The following is a 25007-nucleotide window of genomic DNA, read 5'->3' on the forward strand; positions in this document are numbered from 1 at the left end:
ATTTAGTTACTATCTTATTTTTAGACATTTGACTTGTTCTCAATATTTTCCATTAAAATCAATGCTGTTAAAAAAAATTTCTATGGCTAAGAATTTAAATCTTCCCTGGCTTACATCCTTAGGTTAAATTCCTAAATGTAGAATTAAGTTAAATTACATAAAAGACATAACACACAGTGTTAGTATGGTTATACCAATTTACAGTCCCAAGCATGACAGATGCAAGTAGGTATTTTTCTACACAGCTCTAAAGGGAGTATTATCCTTTTCTATTTGTCCAAACGATAGATCTAAATTATACATCAAGCTTTTTAATTAGAATATCTTTGATTATTAATAACATTGATCCATTTTCAATATATAATTTAGCCTCTGAAATTACTTTGTGCCTAACTCACATACCTTTTAATAGTTTTTAAAACATCAATGAACCAGTATTCTTAAAAACCCAACAGTGAATTCACCTAACAATCAAAATTCAGCTTATTACTTACAGCTATCAAACAGTTTTCCTCTACTCAAAGAGTAATATCCGTAGAAAAACAAAAAAATATTCCTGTGGCCTTATTACAGTGCTCCAACTAACCAAGCAAATCAGTCTATTATTAAAACTGTGGGGAACAAAAACATACATGAATATCCGTTCTGTCAGCAATCCACTTTGCTAGTTGTTCAGCTGCAAATCCAATTCTTTGCAGGTCAAAAGTGTCAGCTCTCTTGGGTCTGCCTTTTGGAGGAAAATGCATGAATGTAGGAGCAGAGTTCATGTTGAGCTGTAAAACGTAAGATAAAAATACTAAATTATAATATCATCCCAACATTCTTTATATATCAGTGATCTGACATTTCATACTTATTCTGCATTACTTTAGAAAGATAGCATTTATTATGAAACTCCAAGTGAATTTCAAGAGCTAAATTTCTGTGTTTATTCATCCTAATTCATTATAAAATGAAAAAAAAGTTGTGAATTCAACCAAGTTCTCTGAATTCTCACATTTAACATATATCACTCATATTCTCAGCTGTATTTGCTATATATTATCAGTCATTTCATTCTTTTTATTTCTAAAATTCTATAATTAGGATAAAGAAAGAAGTGACTGAAAATGCAAAATAGAAATATTGTAATTTGGCAGTACATGGATTATTTAACTTCTTAAGTATTAAAGAAAACGTACTGGAATTTGATGAAAAATAAGCACCTTATAGAAGTAATTTCAAACAAATTACAAGTAGATTTAATAACCTATTAAAAATTTAAAACCTATTTAAAAAATTTTAAAAATTCAGTATTCTGGAATGCTGAAAACTATGTAACAAAAACCAACATTTTTGCTCTAAACAACTTGAATTTACTGGAGACTGCAGGAGAAATCCCCAATTATAGACTTCTTCTGCTCAACTTCTCTATTACTTCAACTGTCTTAAAATGGTTATATCTCAGAAATATTTACACAAATAATTTCCATTTCAAAAGTGTACTAAGTAGAACACTGCCCTAGTATAAATGGTGATTATAACAATATGGTATCTAAAAACATATATTAGGTTAATTTGCATTGAGGAACAAACTACAAAAATATGTAGAAATTAAATTTCTGCTGACCAAGAATTACGAAAAAACATCTTAAAATAAAAGGCCAAGAGATTTTGGGCTCTTGACCTGTGTTACAGTTCAGTATTTCCTCACAATGAGAAAATTAAAATCAAATCAAGTAAAACCTTAGATCATAGTTGACACAAAGGATACAGCAGTAAAAGCTCAGCTACCTACAATGACAAAGTTTATAGTCAAAACCAAAACAGCTCCTGCCCTGTAAATGAACTCTGACTAAGGTTGTCATATTTATAAATGACTGCTCCAATCCTTTTTGTAGAGCTTCATACAGCTCAGCACAAAAGAGCTGAATACCCAAGAGAAATGTACCTATATAAAAAATTTTTCATTTTTAGCACTGCAAATGCAATCAAGTCTCCATTATTTACCTTCATGTTATCTACAATAGTACTCTTCAAACACTAGCAGTAACAATTAATAGTTGGTCCAGGTTTTTATGCTTTGAATGTCTGTCACCTCCAAAATTCACGTTGAAATTTAATTGCCATTGTAACAGTATTAAAAGGTCGGAACTTTAAGAGGTGGTTATCAGGCTATGAGGGCTCCACCGTCATGAGTAAAATTGATGCCATTATAAAAGGGTGAGTTCAGCTCCCTCTTGACTCTCTCATCTGTCATGTGATGATGCAGCAAGAAGGCCCTAGCCAGATGCTGGCACCGAGATACTGAACTTCCCACCTCCAGAACTGGGAGAAATAAATTTCTGTACATTGTAAAGTATCCAGTCTCAGGTATTGTGTTATAGCAGCACAAAACAAACTAAGACAAAAATTGGTACCAGAGAAGTGGAGGACTTCTATAACAAATACCTGAAAATGTGGAAGCAGCTTTGGAACTGGGTAATAGGTAACGGCTGGAAGAATTTGCAAGAGCAGGCTAGAAAAGGCCTACATTTCTGAAAATGGACTGTTAAGGGTGATTAAGGTGAGGGCTCAGAAAAAGAGGAGAACCATAAAGTCTGAAACTTCCTAGAAATTACTTAGGTGGTCATGATCAGAATGCTGGTAGAAACATGGACACTAAAAGCCCTTCTGATAAGATCTAAGATGGAAATGAGAAATGAGAGGAAAGGCCATCTTGTTACAAACTGGCAAAACACTTGGCTAAATTGTGTCTAAGTCCTAGGATTTTATGGAAGGCAGAACCTAAGAGAAATGAACTAGCACTCTCAGGCTAGCTATGTAAAGAATAAAAAAGCATGTTCAGGAGAGAATACCAATGGTGTGACCAAGCGACCATTTGATAAGGAGATTAGTCTGGACAGAAGAAAGCCAGGTGCTATTCACCTTAGTCTTAACAATGGGAGAAAGACCTCAAAGGCATTTCAGAGATCTTGGGGGGGGATGGCCCCGGGGTGTCCATGAGATCTCAGGACTTGCTGCCCAAGGCCACCTAGGGTCTCTGCTCTGCATTCCAGCATAGCCACAGCTCAAGCAGGGCCAGGTCTACTCAACCCATCACTCTGGAGGGTTATGAGCAGTCAGCCTTGGCAGCATCCACTTTGTGCTAATTCTGCAGGCACATAGAATACAAGAGCTATGAGGGCATAGCCTCTTCCACTAGACCGCAAAGGATGTCACAGACAGCTTGGGGCCCCATAAGAGACTTGCTGCAAGGGAGAAGTAATCACAGAGAGCCCCCAGTAGGCAATGCCCAGTGGAACTATAGGGTTGGAGTTGCTGAAGAGAGTCCCCATTAGGCCTAGTAGAGCCATGCAGGTAGCACTGCCCCTGAAACATCCAGAACTACAGCCACCAGGTGCAATGCCAGCTTGGACTCCAAATGACACTCCAGAGGCACTGCTACTGGGCTAAGCCCAGCAAAGCCATACATGTGAAGCTGGCTGGAGCCTTGGGGACCCAACACCTATCCCAGTGTGTCCAAGATGCAAAACATGGAGTAAAAAAGATTATTCTTCAGGTTTAAGATTTAATGCTGTCTTCCTTGTCAGATTTTGAACTTACTTGAGACTAGTTACCTTTTTTTTCTTGACTATTTCTCCCTTTTGGAATGGAAATGTCTATCCTACGCCTGACCCACCACTGTATTTTAGAAGTAGATAATTGGTTTGATTTCATTGGCTCGCAGCTAGAGAAGAATTTGCCTCAAAATGAATTGTGCCTTGAGTCTCACTTGTATTTAACTTAGATGAGACTCTGGACTTTGGACTTTTGAGTTGGTACTGGAATGAGTTAAGGTTTGGGGGACTATCGGGATGAAATATATGCTTCTGTGTGTGAAAAGAACATGAGTTTTGAAGGACCAGGGGCTGAATGTTGTAGTTTGAATGCCTGTCCCTTCCAAAACTCACAATGAAATGTAATTGCCAGTGTATAAGTATTAGCAGGTGGGACCTTTAAGAGATGATTAGACCATGAGGACTCCACCCTCATGAATGTGGAATCCTCTTGCCTCTCTTGCCCTCTCGCCTTCTGCCATGTGATGACACAGCAAGAAGGCCATCTCTAGATGCTGGCACCTTGATACTGGACTTCCCAGCTTTCACAAATGTGGGCTAATAAATTTCTGTTCATTATAAATTACCCAATCTCAGGTATTCTATTATAGAGGCACAAAACAGACTAAGAAAATGTTTAAGCAATTATTTTTTACAAAAAGATACCTAGATTACCTTTTCATCCTGTTTGTTTTTTTGCTCTTTTATCCTAACTTTCATTATTCCTAAAGAATTTAGATTTCAGCAACTTGTGCAAAAATAAGGTGTTTTGGGGAGGGGGGAAGACTGCATGCCAGTATTATTTCTAATGTTATATAATAACTATTTACTACACATTTATATGTCAGAAATAGAGCTAAACATCTACATTTTAATCTTCCTAACAGTACTATGAGAAAGGCACTATTATTTCCCCCCTCTTACAGACAAGGATATAGAGACATAAAAAGATGAAACAATTTACTAAAGGTCACACATACCAAAGCTCTATGAAGAGGTAAAGCTGGAATGTGAACTCAGTTCTTCTGACTCTAGATACTTCATTACCACTATATAATAATGCTTCCTAAACTCTATCTCCTTGAATAGAAATTTAATGTTTTCTTAATAAACATTTGTTTTTACAAAAGTTTTGAACAAGTTCATTAGAAGACTAAAGTATAAAAACAAGTTCCTACAATATGGTACAGACATCACACAGTTTGTGATATATAACATCATATAACACATATATTCCATATATTTTATATATAAAATATGTCTCTAATGTATATAATATACACATTATAAGTCTCTGTACATCAGGAGTCTATCTTATTCCATTTCCCAGCAGTAGGCCCACATGTAATGGACATTTAATAATATTGATTAAAATGAACAAAGCACACAGTTACCAGTTCTTTCTTCCCTGTGCTTCCCCAGACTTTGTTCATGTGTGTTTCCCTCTTGGATGCACAAGAGATAGCCAAGATGTAAATATAAGTTTACAAGGAAGTTCCCCTCATCCTTACTCCCTGCATTAGAACAATCAGAAAATCTATACTACGGCTTAATGTTCTAGTAATTTAGAGAATTTTTTTAAATCATATAATTCAAAGCCTTCCTCTTAATTAAAATGTACAAATTCCCCAAGACTACATAAAGCAGGGAATAACTATACCTATTTCCAAGTCCAGAGCTCCTTCCAACACACCATATTATTAACCAACTGACCTATTATCAGACACTTAGCCTCTGCCATTTCTACAGGAATCACATATAAGTGAGGTTACTTTCTCTACAAATCCCCAACAAGCTACAAATTACCAAGTTTCTACACTTATTATTAATATTATCTTCACATACCACACTACCACAGTGCTTTAAAACATCAATTTAGAGAGTTCTTGAACAAAATATGATTGAACAGTTAGTGAAGAAAACATAAGCAGTAAAAATCTTTAGTAGTTCTCATGTGAAGCAAAATATACACCCCTATTTTTATAGATTACAATTCCTCATAAAAATCATTAACTTACAACTTTTATGCATTTCTGCATTTTAAAATGAAAACTCTTATTGCTAAGCCAGGGGCTAGGTTTTTGAAAAGACAAAGCAGTTCTATATTAGGAATTCTGCTGAATCAAAATAAACCTGAGGAAATTTTTCAGTTAAAAACAATCTTGACTTCAATTCTCATATCTATGCCAAACTTTTAAAAATATATATGTCTAAAGCATATAAAATAATTCAACGATTATATCTAACTATATATCTAATACAGTGATATATTAGCAGCCTATAGTCAGTACTCAACAGAAAGGTAGAAATAGTTTGCCCCAACAAAGTTTTTTTAAAATCTGAATTAGCTGTAAACATTTTAATGATAGAGAAATTTTATATTAAAATTCACATTTGGGTCTTTTCTTGAGAAACGGATCTAGTTACATGTGGCCTACATGTCTTCAAAAGAGTCAGAGCTGAGCTGTATCTCTCCAACTGAGGTCGAGTATGTCCTCTCCAGTCTGCTGTAGTCCCCCATCCATACCACACTTCTTCAACAATGACACCAAGTATCAGATGCATGGTGTTTGGCCAATTTTATTTCTTACAGTCATTAGGAGCAAAGTGAAACATAAGTGTTTCTACTAAAGATTTTTTAAAAGAGAGATAGACAAAAAAAAACTTTAATAAAAATAGGAGAAGGCATATTTCTTTATAAAAGTGAAGAACAAATATGTTTAATAGACTCAGTATGTACATAAAGATATCCTAACAAAACTAAACAAACCTAACTCACTTTCTTCATTTAGTTTGTAGGCCTAGCAAGGGTAGATATTTAGGCTTAAAGTCTCTGCTCGAGCAGTAAGGATGGACCCAGATGACTATTTGCCAATATGACAGAAAGGATTCAAGTACATAATAAATAGCACTTCCATCTGATGATCTCTAAGGCCAATTCTCCTGAGATGCCACAGAGACCTATAAACTACACAAAATAATATTTGTTTCCTATAGTACTGCAATTTTCCTTTGTAAAGTTATTTGAAATTACATATTTATGTGTTTTTCTTTATTATTATGTTATTGTTACCATTATTATTAGCTCCCTAATTTGTACACTGCTTATAGGGAAGAACTGTGTATGGTTTTTCTCACCAATTTATCATTCCTATCACAATAATATTATCACAATAATATTTGCTGAATGGGTGAATACAAAGAAACACCAAAGGCAAAATAAATGGGGAAAGAAATAAGTGATGAATACTAATAAAAAAGGGTACTGAGGCAAAAAGAAATAATTTATCTTATTCAAGTAGAAACTGGTAAAGATGAATAATCAATTTGCAAGCTAATAAGCAAATATACACAGTAATGATCATTTACAATTAGGTTAGATTCTTTACAGAACTATTAACGCTTTTCCATACCTGGTAGGGCATTATGCCAAAAAGTGTCACATGTGAGAAAAATGAAATAGGCCAAGATAACCAACCAAATCAATCAATGCTTAGTACTGCAATAAATTTTGCATTTGAAAGGGACTGATGAAGTAGTAAAAATATAAAAATTTAATAAGTATAGGGTAACAGCATAATTAAGATTTAGAGCTATGAGAGACAGACAGCTGAGTCCAAATCCTAGCTACACATTACACTAACCTTTTAACCTCAGACAAGCAACAACCTCTCCATATCTTAATTTCCTCATCTGTGAAATGGAGACAACAGTATCTCTCTCATTGGATCACTGTAAAGCTAAATGAAAGAATACGCATAAAGCACTTACAATAGTACCTGCAAGTAAGCACTCAATGTTAGCAGTGATGACACAACCACGTAACATTGATTACAACTACCATACTTAAGCCAAAAATCAAATACCTTGCTCTATAGAGAAGTCTGTATCAGGTTGCCATAACAAAAACCCTAGACTAGGTGACTTAAACAACAGCTAGGTGGCTTAAACCCCAGACTAGGTGGCTTAAACTAGATGGCTTCTCACAGTTCTGGAGCCTGGAAGTCAAGATTGAAGTACTGGAAGAGTTGATTTCTACTAGGGCTTCTCTTGCTGGCTTATAGATAGCCATCTTCTTGATGCATCCTCACCTGGCCTTTTTCTCTGTGCACATACACTCCTGGTCTCTTCCTCTTCTTACAAGGATATCAGGATCCCACCGTTATGACCTCACTAAACATCTTAATTTCCCCCTAAAAGCCCTGTCTCCAAATACAGTCACATTAGGGGGTTATAGCTTCAACATATGGATGTGGGGGGAGAAGGGAGGACAATTTGGCCCATAAGAAAGAGAGAACACTTTTAAATAAATATTTAATACTGTAAATGTAAGATTCACCTTAGCTATCACATTGGAAAAAATAAAGATTAAGTAAAATGTGTAACTAATTTTATATAAAATGTCATAAATTCCTGCAAAATAGTACCCAAACCACATATAAATAAATACCAAAAATAAGATGCATATAAAGTGACACTACCTATTGAAAAACACATTCCTCTATAACGCAAAAGTCAAAATGTGTTTACCATACTCACTAATGGCCAAAACTGCACAATGATAAAAATAACATTAGCTATAATTATTTTAATCACATCACAGAATTTATTGTAAGTACCTATTTTATTCATTAACTTATTCATTGAATTGTATTTTTATTTGGCAAATAAAAACGCAACCATAGCCAACTCTACTAAATATGTTACCAAAATAAAATATAACCTTTTTACCTGTTGAAAAACATCTGTACCCTCATCATAGTCCACCATACTGAAGAAGAGTTTGTTACAAAAAGCAGATGAATAGCGCCAGGAATTAGCCAGTATTTGATATTCTTCATTAGCTTGCCTGATAAAGATAATGGGACAAAGTAGAAACATATTAGTATTGAAGCATTAACAAAGCCATTAATAAAACAGGTAATTCTAGGGTAAGCATTAGCCAGTTTTTGTATGAACTGCAACCTTACACTAGTTTTTTAATATTTTTAAATAATTTTTTTTAAAAAGGAAAAATTAAGGAATATTACATGACATGTAAAAATTATATAAAATTCAAATTTTGGTCTTCATAAATAAAGTGTTACTGTAACACAGCTACACTGATTCATTTACATGTTGTTTATGGCTACTATTATGCTATAAAAGCAAAGTCAAGTAGTTATAACAGCAACTGTGTTGGCCTTAAGCCTGGCCTTTACTTGGTCCTTTAAATAAAAAGTTTGCCAACTCTTGTTCTAGGTGATAAAAATGTTCTGTGGCATCCCCTCTACATATAAATTAAATCTTCCAATAATTTTTAGTAAAAGGCACAGAGCAATTTTAAAGAATATCTGCAATTCAGTTTAACAAAAAGAAAACCAAAAATGATAAAATATAAGTTTTTAAATTGTAAATACAGTTATACTGAAACTTCAAGTATTTTATTTATCTAAAAATGCATTTACATTCAAACAAAATGTAAGTAATAATATCTCTTAGTAGAGAAACCAGATGCCACAAACCCTTCTCAAGACCCTACTCCTATTTTGAAATATCTCTTAGTAGAGAAACCAGATGCCACAAACCCTTCTCAAGACCCTACTCCTATTTTGAACCCATTTTTATTGGACATTTTGCTGATTTTCCAGATGATAAAGCTTTTATATTTAGATTTATGAAGAGAGTAGAAAAATGGAAATGGCATTGCTAGAAGAATGTAAACACAGTTAGAGAAACAATAAGCAACATGTTACTGCTAACATTAAAAAAAGAGTGCTTCTTCCACAAGTTGACTATTCCCAGGAGTTTATCTCCTCCCTTTCCCAAAAATGGAAGTAATGAAATAAAACAGTACAATACCACAATAACAAAAAGACTTGGAGTCAGCAGCAGATATGAAATTTCAAGAAATATCTTGAAATAAGAAAGCTGGTGAAAATTATGACGGAGGAAGCTACAATCTCAAAGGAGTCTGCAGTATAGTAGGAAGCTAGGAAAAACAAATGATTCAGAAGCAGCAGAGTCTGGAGTTAAGAAATGGAGCTAAAATAGGGGCCAATAATTAAATTTCTTTATACTGAATAGTAGACCCAAACTTCTCTCTGCCAACCAGTCCAGTGTTAGCCTTTCCACTGTTAATAACCAGACTATCCATATATTTGATAAAAACCTAACATGATTTTTAAAAACCTCCCAAAACAAACAAATGAAGTAGACTCCAGAAGAACAGTCAAAAATATTAAAGAGAAAATTTAACTTAGAAGTCAGAGAAGACAGTATATTTATCAAGAACTTTATACAGGGTCTGACATTTTATCCTATACACAAGCTGACATGCTATACTGTTACTGTTTCATGGATGCTGGTGGAAGACAAGAGACTCCTGCATCAAAGACAAAAGACTTTATTACTTCATTTTCATCAGTCCCTTTGCCCCCAAGTCTCACAGGGTGATACCAAGGCCCCTTTGTGGATGCCCACACACACACTTTACTGTTTACGAGAGAGGAATACTGAGTTTGGGGACTTACTATTTTTAATGTAAGTGATAAGCCCGTGCTTTGCTCAATGGAAGGCATCTCATTCCTCGAGGCTTGTCACAGCACACACACCCTAAGAAACTGCCCAGGTAAAAAGCAGGCAAGCCTTTGTATTCTTGGCATGCCCAGCAAGAACATGCAGTGATACTCAGGACCCATGGCGGACTGCTTCAACCAACAGAATTCACACACAAAAAGAACAGTTATCATATAAAAAAGGAACAAAGAAAGTAAAAGAGAGAGCACTTACAGAGTTAAAATATGACTGCTCAAATAAAACACAAATATTAGAAGACAGAGTTAAATAAAATTCACAGAAAAAAAGATACAGGTGGAATATACAGGGGTGGAAGAAAAAAACCTATACTATAATCCAATAAATCCAACTTTCAAAGAGAAATCACAGAAAGAGAAGAGAAATAAAACAGAGGAAATTTTATTTCTGGAGGCAATACAATTAAAGAAGACTATGACTTCAAATTAAAATTATTTTCCAGGTTCTGAATAAGAGGAATGAGAAAAGACCAACAAAAAGAAATCCTGTGATAATTCAGAACACTAGAGATTAAAAGAAGATCCTAAACATTTTCAGAAATATTCTGCAACAAGGGCAAATAATGAGATTGGGATTGGATTGGTCAGTAGCAACACTGGATACTGACAGAGAACAATTCCTTCAGAGTTTTAAAGAATATTACTTTCTATTTAGAATTCTATATTGAGTCAAACAATCAAGTTTAAAATAAACACGTTCTTGGAAATATAAGGAATCTGAAATTTACCTCCCACACATTCTTAAGAAATTTTCTTAAGTTATAGTTGAAAGAAAAGGTAATATGAATGAAAAAGTGAGAAAACCTGAGACTATAACAGAAGTACTATAAGAGAGGGTAAAAGAAATGTGGTAAGATAGGACGGGTACAAGATGTAAGGAAGCTGTAGTCTAACTATGAAGTTACGATGCACTCAGTACAAATTAAAATAGGAATTTGACTGGACGTCAAGGTGAAGAGAATAGATTCTAAGCAATCATTAGAATCAGAAAGAGCTGGAAGATATCAAGACCACAGTAAGACAGACATATTTGTTCCTACAACAGGAAAAACAGCAATAATAAAAAAAAAAAATGAACATAAGAGGCAAGGTCCAAGTATGAAGCAAATTAAAATGTATTATAAATTTTGATCAGCTGGTGATGAGAAAGATTAATTATTTAGAACTTTTTCTTTTGAGTGGAGCTGGGGATACAAACAATCGCATGGTAGAAAAGAAACCATCATAACCTGCTACTTTGCAGTAGATGTTATTTATATGGAAATAATGATGTAAATGCTGATGATTGCCTTTCAACTTTCTAATCCACCTACAGACAGAGCTCAGATGTAATTACGGTTACAGTATAGAATGTAAATGCTATCAACTATGACAATATAGAACAACACCTAACGGGATTTGGTAGGTAAAAGGAAAGGAGAAGAGGTGACAGGGAAGGGTGTATTTACTAATCTCATATCACAAAACACAAAATCAAAAAACATCATTTATAGTTAATGGGCAAGAAATACAAGGATGCTATTTACTGTTACAATGATAAACAAAGAAATACAAAGCAACAAAAATCATAAGGGGTGAGATGAATTAAATCTTCACCTATCACAGCAAGAAATGTGAAGGTCAAGTTCACTGTATGAAATATTGTTATAAGAATAATATTTAGATACTCAACATCACTAATAACCAGAGAAATGCAAATCAAAACCACAGTGTGATATCACCTCACACCCATTAGGATGATTACTACAAAAAATAATAAGTATTGAAGAGGATGTAAAGAAATTGTAACTCTCATGCACTGATGGTGGGAGTATAAAATAATGCAGCCATTATGGAAAATAGTATGGAGTTTCCTCAAAAAAATTAAAAATAGGATTACCATATGATCCAGCAATTTTACTTTTGGGTATACCCAAAAGAAGTGAAAACAGGATCTTGAAAGATATTTGTACACCCATGCTCATAGCAGCATTATTCACAATAACCAAAAGGTGAAAAAATCCAAGTGTTTAGCAACAAATGAATAAAATAAGAAAATGTGTTATAAACATTAAGTGGAATATTATTCGGCCTTTAAAAGAAAGGAAATTCTGACATATGTTACACAATGGATAAACCCTGAAGACATTATGCTGAGTGAAATGAGCCATCTAGAAAAAGAATAATACTGTATGATTCCACTTATATGAAGTACAAGAGTAGTCAGATCATAAAGTAGAATGGTGGTTGCCATAGGCTAGGGGAAGGAGAGAATGAGGAGTTACTGTTGACTTGGTATAGAGTTGCAGCTTTACAAAATGAAAAGAGTTCTACAGCAATGTCACACAACAATGTGAATGTACTTGACAATGAACTGTACACTTACAAATGAGTAAGATGCTAAATTTTATACAATGTGTTTTTCTAAAAATTTTTTGAAAAAAATTAGCGTGCACACACACACACAAATAACATTTAGAGATATGGGGGCGGAGGGGGGGGGGACCACCAGAAGAAAACACAAAGGAATAATAGTGATCATCTCTGGCCTACAAATCTGCAAACAGCTAAGTGCAAGAGCCAGAGACTGCAGTTCTTCATTTTAGGTCCTTTGTTCTAATTAACAAGGAGCACATAAGAGGGCTAAATATGAATAGTGCTGTAATCTGAGGTGATTCAGAATAAAGTAAAGATTAAGGGCATCATTTTACTAGAGCATAGTACAAAAACTGGTAACTGTAATGATCAGTGGAAAACTGCACTGTGCTCAGTAGGCAGAAAACTATACAGTATGTTTTAAAATATTTTCAAAGAAATGGGTTACAAACTTAAAGATTTGCTCTTTAAATAAGATTTAAGAGATCCGATCAAGATATAGTCCGTCCCTAGCGTCACTCTCTCCCATAAATCAATCAAATTTGCAACTTTAAAAATGTAACATCAGCCAAGCAGGGGCCCCAGGAGCTCAGGGGAAGAGGAGGAGAGACCTGCGGAGTTCATGAAGGTAGGAGAAACCACAATGAGAGAAAGAAAAAGCTGCTCTGAGCATTTCGGGCCACGGCTGCTTTAAGGCTAGAGCTGCTGAGTACATGGAGCAGGAGCTGCAGCTGTGCCCTTCAGATGGGGTTACTTGGAGGCAGCAGGAGCGAAGAGGGCCTTGGTGGCCCCCAGGACAGCAAGACCACTAACAGGGTTCACGTGGACCCACGCAGGAGTGAGGAGCCAGAACAACTGAAAAAAGGGAGCCATTCAGAGGCCGGTGAGTCATCGCAAGGGACCAGCGCAGGGCCCGTCCCACAGGAAGTGTTTGCAGCATGGCATTGGGGAAGACGAGCCCACCAGGGGAAGACGAGCCCACCAGGGGAACACTGGGCACAGCAAGGACAGCTGATCTGCCCCCCAATCAGCGCAGGACCACTCAGAGGAGAATGGTCAGGAATGCAGAATTGCATGGGGCGCAGTTTGATGAAAAACCTCAGGCCCAGATCAGAGATTCTACAAAACACAGATCAACTGGGTCTCTGGAGAGCCGGAAGTACCTATAAGGTCAACTATTAAACCTTGAGCTGCACAAAAAGCCTTCCCTAGGGAAACAGCAGCAAAGTAGCAATTTAAACAACCACACAGCTCAAGTTCTGGTTCCCACAGGAAGTTCCCCCATGTTAGAAGCAAAGGACAAAATATTAGTTGTGGCCCAGGCACACCGCCAGCCCCTTGGGGCCTGCCTGGGAACTGGAGGATTGGATCTGGGGACCGGACCCCACTCCCACTTCCAGGCAAACTGCACCAGTGCCTCGGGGCCAGCCTGGGGAACTGAAGCATGGAGAAGGGGACTGGACCCCCCTCCCACAACCAGGCACACCATGCCAGCATCTTGGGGCCTGCCCAGGTACCCGAGGCAAGGGGAAGGGGACCAGGCCTCTCTCCCACAATCAGGCACACTGAGCCAGCACCTTGGGGCCTGCCCAGGGACCCAAGGCAAGGAGAAGGGGAAAGGGCCTCTCTCCCACAATGAGGCACATGGAGCCAGCACTTCAGAGCCCGCCTGGGGAACCGAGGCATGGAGAAGGAGACCGGATCTCTCTCCCACAACCAGGCACACCATGCCAGCACCTTGGGGCCACCCAGGGACCCAGGGCATGGAGAAGGGGACAGGACCTCTCTCCCACAACCAGGCACACTGAGCCAGCACCTTGGGGCCCACCCAGGCACCCAGGGTATTGAGACGGGGACTGGACCACCCTCCCACAACCAGGCACAACATGCCAGCACCTCGGAGCCCACCCAGGGACCCAGGGCATAGAGAAGGGGACCAGACCTCCCTCCCACAACCAGGCACAACATGTCAGCACCTCAGGGCCCACCCACGGTCCCAGGGCATGGAGAAGGGGACCGGACCTCTCTCCCACAACCAGGGACACCATGCCAGCACCTCAGGGTCTGCCCAGCCCGGGACTGGACCACCCTCCCACAACCAGGCACAACATGCCAGCACCTCGGAGCCCACCGAGGGACCCAGGGCATGGAGAAGGGGATTGGACCCCTCTCCCACAACCAGGCACATGGCGCCAGCACCTTGGGGCCTGCCCATGGACCAGAGGCACGGAGAAGGGGACCAAACACACCCCACAACCAGGCATACCGCCAGTGCCAAGGAGCATGCCAAAAATAGCACCTCCACGTGGGTGGCCCACCACAGCCACCACAATAACCATGGCTGCTGCAAAAGCGGCTAGACGCCACAGCCACCACGCAGATGGTCCACCAACCACTGGAGTGCATTCACACAAGAAGAGTCACTAGCAGAGACAAAGAAAAGAAGAGGATGTCTCTTTCTACAAAACCCATTTCAGAGTGACAGAAGAAGCATCTGCTCTATGATAATATTGGGGGACCTGATCACATCTCTCAGCATTAGACAGATCATGTAGGCAACAAATTAACAGAGTAACCATAATTCTTTCAGAAGGAGAAAAGAAATCTAGGGCAATTGCGGAGGGGGGGAGGAATGGGGGAAGGGGAGAGACTGGACAAGGGGCATAAAGAATTACGATCTGTAACAATATGTATGCTAGTAATATTGATTTAATCAACATATCTCAATGGTCAACCCCCAAAATATGTATAATCGATTTTGATTCAATAAATAAAATAAATTTTTAAAAAATTGATTATACATATTTTTGGCAGATACCATTTTAATCTCTTGTTGGGGATGATGCAGAGTGAATCTATGGAGAACCTGATGCAGAGATCAAGAGGACTGAAGCCTGCTAGGGAGAAACATTAAACAACTCTCTTCCCTTTCACTTCCTTCTCCAGTGTGTAACTGATACTTGGGTCATATTTATACTCTGCATCTGTTTACTCAGCTCCCCCACTCATTCCAGATTCTCAGTCTCAGTTTTGTGCATTGTGTAGTGGGTTATGGGTAAGAGCTATCTAAAAATAAATCATTAAGAAGCTAAAAAAAATAATAATAAGATTTAATTAATTGTAATTCATTCAAAAACTATTTACTAAGCACCTAATAACAAGAAGAAAGCTAATCTCCAAGGTCTCTGCTCTCCTGGAGTTGATGTTTTAGTGGGGAGACATAATAAACTAAATAAATAAGTAAAAAATAAAAGCTAAATGATATACACTGAAAAAATACATAGAATAGTATTATAAAAAAGAATAGAGGATCTAGTTAAATGGGATGGTCATAAAAGGCTTCTCAAGACAAAGTAACACTAAAGCTAAAATCCCAAGAAAGAGCCATCACTAAAAAGAGCTAGAAAGTCACCATTTCAGGTAGCAAGAATAGAAAGCACAAAGGCATAAAGAGGAAAACAACTTAAAATGCTGGCAAAATCAAGCTTTGACGTAAATAAGAGCATGTTCTCTGTTTACTATAGGAACAGATGAAGAATACATAGCTTATGCCCTCCCTCATCTATTTACCAAAGTGCTTCAAGACAGCCTACAGAATGGGAGAAAATATTTGCAAATTATACATCCAAAATGAATTAATAACCAGACCATACAAGGGACTCAAACAACTATACAGTAAAACACAAATAACTCAAGTAAAAAAACGGATAAAGAAACTGAATAGACATTTTTCAAAAAAAGATGTACAAATGGCCAACAGGTAAAGAAAAAATGCTCAACATCACTAATCATCAGAGAAATGTAAATTAAAACCACATTGAGATATCATCTCACCCCAGTTTGAAAGACTGAGAATAACAAATGATGGCAAGGATGTGGAGAAAAGGGAATTCTTTTACACTGGTGGGACTGTAAATTAGTACAATCACTATGGAAAACAGTATGGATGTTTCTCAAACAACTACCGATAGAACTACCATACAAGACAGCAATCCCATTTCCGAGTATATACCCAAAGGAATGGAAATCATCATGTCAAAGGGACACCTGCACTCCCATGTTCATCACAAATCTATTTACAGTAGCCAAGGTATGGAACCAACCTAAATGTCCATCGATGGACGAATGGATAAAGAAAATGTGGTATATATACACCATGGAACACTACTCAGACATAAGAAAGAATGAAATTCTGCCATTCACAGCAACGTGGATGAGCTTGGAGAAAATTGTGTTAAGTGAAATAAGCCAGGCACAGAAGGAAAAATACCGCATGTCATCACTCATAGGTGAGATCTAAGAAAGAAAGAAGGAAAGACAGACCACAGTGGTGCACTGGATGTGCAGAGGGAGAGAACAGACCTAGTTGCTGGGGCTGGGGGGAGGGGAGGTTTTGGGGAGGTTGGGTGGGGTACATGGGGAATAACTGCAATTTGAGGTGGTAGGCATGCTGATAGTATTGAGCCAATCATATCTTGGGCACAGGTGATGACTGTCATTTCTATGCCCCATGAATATGTATAACCAATAAAAATAAAAAATAAAAATAAAAAAAACAGCACTTCACTGTTCTGCTTCTAATTCTACAATAAAAACAGAGTGAAAACCAACATCAGCCCTAAAATATTTTGATTTTTGTCATATGGAATATAATGTGGTAAATATTCGTCACTGATTTTCAAAGAAAATGCATAACTTCACACAGTGAATAGGTACTGAAAATTAAGCAGGTCTTTGCATACTAAGAAACCTTAAGAGACCAATACTGCTTTAAAAAATCATTAAAAGAATAGCATTACAATTAAGAAAATAGTATATTAAACAAAATCCAATACTGGACTATTTTACAAAAAAGAACATTTTAACATTTAAAATAAAACTTAAAGAACTGGTAAATCAACAAAAACTGCAGCTCCTGGCTGGGGGATGGGGTGGTGGAAGCTGGGCGTTTCCTTACAATTTTCCAGGTGGCTATCCTGAGTTTCAAGGCTCACTAGCATTTCTTTTACCCCTTTGATGTGCTCTAGCACTCTCCTTTAGTTATTTTTGTCCAAATGTAGTTGTTTATCAATGTTTTGTTTGTGTTTGTGAAAGAGACAAGCGGTAGGGGCTGCTTGTGAGCCTTCTTACTCCTCCCTTTTCCCACTTTTATTTTTTCTTTTTAACTTTCTTCAGAGTACTTATAATTAACTAACATTTTGTGTTTATTTGTAAGATACCTCTCTTTCTCACTAGAATGTAAGCTCCTCGAGATCAGGGAACTTGTAGTAATTATTCATTCCTGTATTACCTGGCACACTGTCAGACTAACATGGATTTGTGGATTGAGAGTATAAATAGACTCTAGAAGGTCTGAGCTAGGTTATAACATTATGAGGAAAAGAAATTCAACATTATCCCTGGCTTAGGTCATTCTATAAGATACCATACACCCAGACATATAAAACAAATATTATTAGATCTAAAGGAAGAAATAGACTCCAATACAATAGTTAGGGGACTTTAACACACCAGTGACAGCACTGGACAGATCATGCAGACTGAAAATAAACAAAGAAATATATGATTTAAATTACACTATAGTCCAACACGACCTTAGAGACATTTACAGAATATTCCATCCAACAGCTGCAGAATACATCTTCTCATCAGCACACGAAACATTCTCTAGGACTGACCATATGATACACCATAAAACAAGTCTCAACAAATTTTTAAAAATTTAAATAATATCAATTATCTTCTCTGGCCACAATGGAATAAAACTAGAAATCAACAGCAAGAGAAACTCTTGAAACTGTACAAAATATATGCAGATTAAACAACATTTTCCTGAATAAAAAATTTCATGAAACAAATGAAATCAGAAACACAACATACCAAAACTTATGGGATATAGCCAAAGCAGTACTAAGAGGGAAGATTACAGCAATAAATGTCTACATCAAAAAAGTAGAGAGATTTTGAATAAACAACTTAATAATGCATCTTAAGGAACTAGAAAAGCAATTATAAACCAAATCAAAAATTAGCAGAAGGAAAGAAATAATAAAGATCAGAGCAGAACTAAATGAAATAGAAACCAACAAAAAGATACAAAAGATCACCAAAAAAAAAAAGGTGGTTTTTTTGAGAAGATAAACAAATTTGACAAGCAATTAACTAGATTTACCAAGAAAAAAATAGGACTCAAATAAAATCAGAAATGAAAAAGGAAATGTCACAACTGATACTACAGAAATACAAAAGATCATTAGAGATCATTATGAACAACTCTACGCTAACAAATTGGAAAAGCTAGAGTATATAGATAAATTCCTGGACACATACAATCTACCAAGTTTGAACCAGGAAAAATTAGAAAACCTGAACAGACCAATTACGAGTAATGAGACTGAATCAGTAATAAAAAGTCTCTCATTAAATACAAGCCCAGGACTGGACGGCTTCATTGCTGAATTCTACCAAACATTTAAAGAAGAATTAATATCGATTCTTCTCAAAATCTTCCAAAAAATTCAGAAGGAGTAAACTCTTCCCAATGTATTCTATGAGGACAGCAAAACCAGACAAGGACACAACAACAACACAACAAAATTATAGTCCAATATGCCTCATAAACATTAATGCAAAAACCCTCAATGAAAATACTAGCGAACCAAATCCAGCAGCATATTGAAAAGATCATTCATCATGATCAAGTGGGATTTATCCCAAGGATGCAAAGTTGGTTCAATACAAGCAAATCAATAAGCATGATATATCACATCAACAGAGGAGGAACAAAAACCATATGATCATCTCCATTAAAGCAGAAAAAGCATCTGATAAAACTCAACATCACTTCATGATAAAACCCTCAACAAATTAGGAACAGAAGTAACATACCTCAACCCAATAAAGGCCATATATGACAAACTGACAGCTAATATCATACTGAATGGGGAAAAACTGAAAGTTCTTTCTCTATGAACTGGAACAAGAAAAGGGTGCCTACTCTCTCTACTTGTATTTAACATAGTACTGAAAGTCCTAGCCACAGCAATTAGGCAAGAGAAAGAAATAAAGGGCACCAAATTGGAAAAGAGTAAGTCCAATTGTCCCTGTTTGCAGATGACACGATCTTATATACAGAAAACTCTAACAGCTCCACCAAAAAACTCTTAGAACTAATAAACAAATTCAGTAATGTTGCAGGATACAAAATCAACATACAAATTCAGTGGTGTTTCTATACACCAATAACAAGCAAGATGAAAAAGAAATCTAGAAAGCAATTCCATTCGCAATAGGTATGAAAAAAAATACCTAGAAATTATTTTTAGTAAGGAGATGAAAGATCTATACAATGCAGACTATAAAACTGATGAAGGAAATTGAAGATGACACAAAGAAATGGAAAGACATTCCATGCAGATGGATTGGAAGAATTAATATTGTAAATATGATCATACTATCAAAAGTGATCTATATGTTAAATGCAGTCCCTATCAAAGTATCCATGACATTCTTCACAAAAATAGAAAAAACAATCTTAAAATTCCTGTATAACCACAAAAGACCCTGAACAGCCAAGGAAATCCTGAGCAAAAAGAACAAAGTTGGTGGCATCACACTACCTGACTACAAAGATATAACCACCAAAACAGCATGGTATTGGTATAAAAACAAACATAAAGACTAATGGAATAGAATACAGAACCACACAATAAAGCCATGTATTTACAGCCAACTGATTTTTTATAAAGGCGCCAAGAGTATTCATTGGGGAAAGGACAGTTTCTTAAATAAACAGTGCTGGGAAAACTGGATAGCCATATGCAGAAGAATAAAAGTAGAACCCTACCTCTCACCATATAAAAAAACCAACTCAAAATGGATTAAAGACTTATATGTAAGACCCCAAACCATGAAACTACTAGAAGAAAACAAAGGGAAAACATTTCAGGTCATCAGACTTGTCAAAGACTTTATGAAGAGGACCTCAAAAGCCCAGGCAACAAAAGCAAAAATAGACAACTGGGATTACATCAAACTAAAAAGATTCTAAACAGCAAAGGAAATAATCAACGGAAGAAAGAGACAACCTGCAGAATGGGAGAAAATATTTGCAAAGTATACATCTGACAAGGGATTAATATCCAGAATATACAAAGTACTCAAACAACGCAACGGCAAGAAAACCATCTGACCCCCCAAAATGGGCAAATAAGCTGAATAGACATTTTTCAGAAAAAGATACACAAGTGGCCAATAGGTATAAGAAAAAATGCTCAACATCACTAATCATCAGGTAAATGCAAATTAAAACCACAATGGAGATATCATCCTACCCCAGTTAGAACAGCTATTATCAACAAGACAGAAAATAAATGCTGGCAAAGATGAGGAGAAAGAGGAACTTATACACCGCTGATAAGAATATAAATTAGTATGGTCATTATGGCAAACAGTCTGGAGGTTCCTCAAAAAACTATAAATAGAACTACCATATGATCCAGCAATCCTACTACTGTGTATATATATCCAAAGGACAAGAAATCAGTATATCAAAGAGATATTTGCACTTCCCTGTTTATTGAAGCAGTATTCACAATAGCCAAGATGTGGAATCAACCCAAGTGTTCATCAAGAGATAAATGGATAAAGAAAATGTGGTATGTATACACAATGAAGTACTATTCAGCCATAAAAAATAATGAAATCCTGTCATTTGTGACAACATGGATGATCTTGGAGGACATTATGTTAAGTAAAGTAAGCCAGGAATATGTTCTCACTCATATGTGGAAGCTAAGAAAGTTTATCACATAGAAGTAGAGAGTAGAATGGTGGTTACCAGAGGCTGGAAAAGGGAGGGGTGAGAGGATATTTAACAGATACAAAAGTACAGCTAGATATATCTAGTGTTCTACATAGCACTGTAGGGTGACTATAATTAACAATTTATCGCGTAGTTCCAATTAGCTAGAAGAGAGGATTTTGAATGTTTTCCAACACAAAGATATGATAAATGTTTGAGGCAATATAATGGGGGGAAAAAAATCAGTGATTGCCAGGGTTTCAGAGGATGAAGGAGAGAGGAATAACTAAGTGGAACACAGAGGATTTTCAGGGCAGCAAAACTGTTCTGTATAATACTGTAATGGTGAATACATGACATTATACATTTGGCAAAACCCACAGACCTGTGCAACACAAAGAGGGAACCCTAACCTAAAATTAATTTAATAATAATAATATATCAATATTGATTTTTAATTGTAACAAATGTACCACACTAATGCAACATGTTAATAATAGGAGAAACTGTATGTATGTGTGGGCAAGGTATGAGAACTATCTGTAATTTCTGCTCAATTTCTCTGTAAACCCAAAACTGCTATAAAAATAAAGGGAATAAATAAAAATAAAGAGTTATATTAACTGCAAGAAACTCAAAAGAAAAGAGTAATGAGAAGTCAAAGAGGATGAACTCATTTTGCCTTCAAACTCTGTACTCCACATCATTCCACTTTTTCAGATTTAATTTCCCAATAACCAATTTATGGTTTCTATTCTCTGTTCCAAAATCTTAAAACATTTCCCACTACCTATGTAATGAAGACAATAGGCACAATTTAACTCAAGATCTTCCATCACAACTTATATAATCTATGTTTCTCTAAACATATCACATTCAAAAGGGCTCTCTCGGTTTCATGAACATACCACGTCCACTCTTACTACATGCATTAAATACTTTACTCTTTCAAATCCTTGCTCAAAAACTGCCTCTCCTTCAGAAGTCACTTTAAATCTCTACACCTACAATACTTGTTGATATGACTGAAATGAAAATTCTCAGTCACTGTGTAGCACTGTTTATTTTATGCATGCATATGTTCTGTTTATACATATTGATTGTCCAATGGCTAGGACCTATAGTATAGAACAGGCATATAATAAAGGTTTGCTGATAGTGACAATGAGTAATATACTTTCCTAACCAGTGGAAAGATCATAAACACCCTAAAACTAAATTTATCACAACTGAATTCTGGAGAGTGATTAAAAGCCCGTTTAGTCAGATTATGTCATAGGTTAATGCCTCTTTTAAGGCAAACTGGCTTTATTTACAGTCTTGAGGGAAAAAAATGAAATAAGAAACATTTTAAATCTGTGTACTATCACAAATAAATGCTATTTGTCAAAGAAATATTGTTCATGACTTAAAAGGTTATAATGATAAATCGTCCTGTGACAATCATATTCGTAATGTCAATTTCATATGCAAATATAGAACCCAGATCTTAAGCATCAATGATATTTATACTAAGCATTTTAATACCAGAGTACTTTAAAAAGTTCTCGAAAAATAGAATTAAAAGATAATACGAATCTTTCCATGAACTTTTTGATGTACCTTTATATGAGCTACAATAATAAAGATGTATACCTTGTGAGGTATCCATCTCCACCTTTAAGAGACATGTTATAGAAAGGCATGCACTTTAATATGTAAATAAGATACATATATTAAAAAAAGTATGTAGGGGCCGAGCCCGTGGCGCACTTGGTAGAGTGCTGCGCTGGGAGCGCAGCGACGCTCCCGCCGCGGGTTCGGATCCTATATAGGACTGACCAGTGCACTCACTGGCTGAGTGCCGGTCACGAAAAAACGACAAAAAAAAAAAAAAAAAAAAAAAAAAGTATGTAGATTCTAGGTGCTATACAGAGGAGGATGAGATCACAGTAGGTTGAAACAGTTAGACAAAATGTGAATGTGAAAAAACTTGGAAAATAAGGAAAAGACTGAAAAAGGTAGAAAGGTAAATAGGACTTTGACTTTATTCTGTAAACAGTGAGCATTACAAATGTCTTTTAAAAGAAATGAATTACACAAAATACTATTTAAGAATGCTGTATCTGGCAACAGTGTGTATAACATATTGGAAGAGGAGAAAATAAATGTTTGGAATCCACTTAGAATGTTACTATAAGGGCCTAGTTGGAAAAACACATGAGGCTATTAAAATATTATATAAACAAAGATATGACCTGTTTTGTATATATTCTCCTTTAGAATCTAGAGAGTCAAAGCATCCACCAAAATTTTCTAGATAATCTATTTAGGAATATCTCTAGCTAGAATAAAGAGTTCTACAGAAGCCAAAGCAAATTACATTTTCTTGACTCGAATACAATACAGTTGGCCCTCCTATCTGTGGGTTCTGCATCCATGGATTCAACTAACCACAGATTGAAAATATTAGGAAAAAAATTGCTCCTGTACTAAAATGTACAGACTTACTCTCCTGTCATTATTCCCTAACCAATAGAGTATAAAAATTATTTACATAACATTTACATTGTATTAGGTATTGTAAGTAACCTAGAGATGATTACAGTATACAATAGGATGTACAAAGGTTATATGTAAATACTACACCATCTTATATCAGCATCCTCAGATTGTGGTATCGATGAGATCCTGGAATCAATCCCACACAAATACTGAGGGACAATTGTACTTAGAGAAAATTTAATATTGACAAGGTAAACGGAGGTTTTCTTCTGTTGGGTGTAATTCAGATCTGTGTGGCATATCATTAAAAATAATTCAATGAGCCTGAGAAATATGTATTTTAATATTAATGATATCTATTCAGAGCACAAATAATTCATTTTTTAAAAAGTACCCCAATAACAAAGACCCTGTTCTCTATTCTTACCCCATAATCCCTTATGTCCCCCATATTCCAACTTCTTAATGCTTAATAGGGGACAGAGGAAATGTAGCTAATGACAGACAAAGAAATTAAATGGATTCTTGCATATATTTATGTCAACCAGCACTAATGAGCAAAGTATGACATTACTAGTGCTAATTAGCCACTTATAGACCTAACTGCCATCTGGAATTGGAAACCGAAAACCACAAATGCTCTAAGCACTTAACACAACTAAATACATTTCCAACACACTATTAGCTAAAAAATATTTTGTTTTGGTAGTTCACAGGAATTTTAGAGGCCTAACTATGAATTTAGGGAACACTGTAAATTGTTCTAATATATTCACGTACAGCCTGAAGAGGGCAGTCAAGCTGCATCAAAAGGATCCAGGAGGGCTTAAGCAATAACTGCAGGGCACTGTTCTCTTAATCTGTTACATTAAATATGCTCCATTTTTTATTATGGGAACAAAAAAAATTACTTAATCCAAATGCTATAATTTTTTATATTATAATCATTTTTAAAGGGTTATGTAAAACTAAAAAAGATTATTAACTTATCTATAGTTCTATATATTTAATACATTTCCCATGATGAATATAACTTTTATCTTTGATGGTCTTGAAAACATGTTTTAGAAGCATGGTTTCTCTTCTTTTTTTTTTCCTTCTTGTCTTTTTTGTGACCAGCACTCAGCCAGCGAGTGCACAGGTCATTCCTATATAGGATCCGAACCCGCGGCGGGAGCGCCGCTGCGCTCCCAGCACCGCACTCTCCCGAGT

At 36.2% G+C, this 25007-nt stretch overlaps 1 protein-coding gene across 5 annotated transcripts in view; it reads right to left on the reverse strand.

The window, feature by feature from the left end:
• The window catches only part of TUSC3 (tumor suppressor candidate 3), a 270895-nt gene that overhangs the window by 135808 nt on the left and 110080 nt on the right, over window positions 1-25007 (reverse strand). For all 5 annotated transcript variants that reach the window (XM_063076814.1, XM_063076813.1, XM_063076811.1 and 2 more), the window contains exons 3-4: window positions 8310-8427; window positions 633-773 (exon numbers count right to left, since the gene is read on the reverse strand). In XM_063076814.1, the coding sequence (XP_062932884.1) occupies window positions 633-773; window positions 8310-8427 (259 nt within the window). The remainder of the gene's footprint in view (window positions 1-632; window positions 774-8309; window positions 8428-25007) is intronic.

The sequence above is a fragment of the Cynocephalus volans genome, chromosome 13, assembly GCF_027409185.1.
Source record: "Cynocephalus volans isolate mCynVol1 chromosome 13, mCynVol1.pri, whole genome shotgun sequence".
Taxonomy (NCBI): domain Eukaryota; kingdom Metazoa; phylum Chordata; class Mammalia; order Dermoptera; family Cynocephalidae; genus Cynocephalus; species Cynocephalus volans.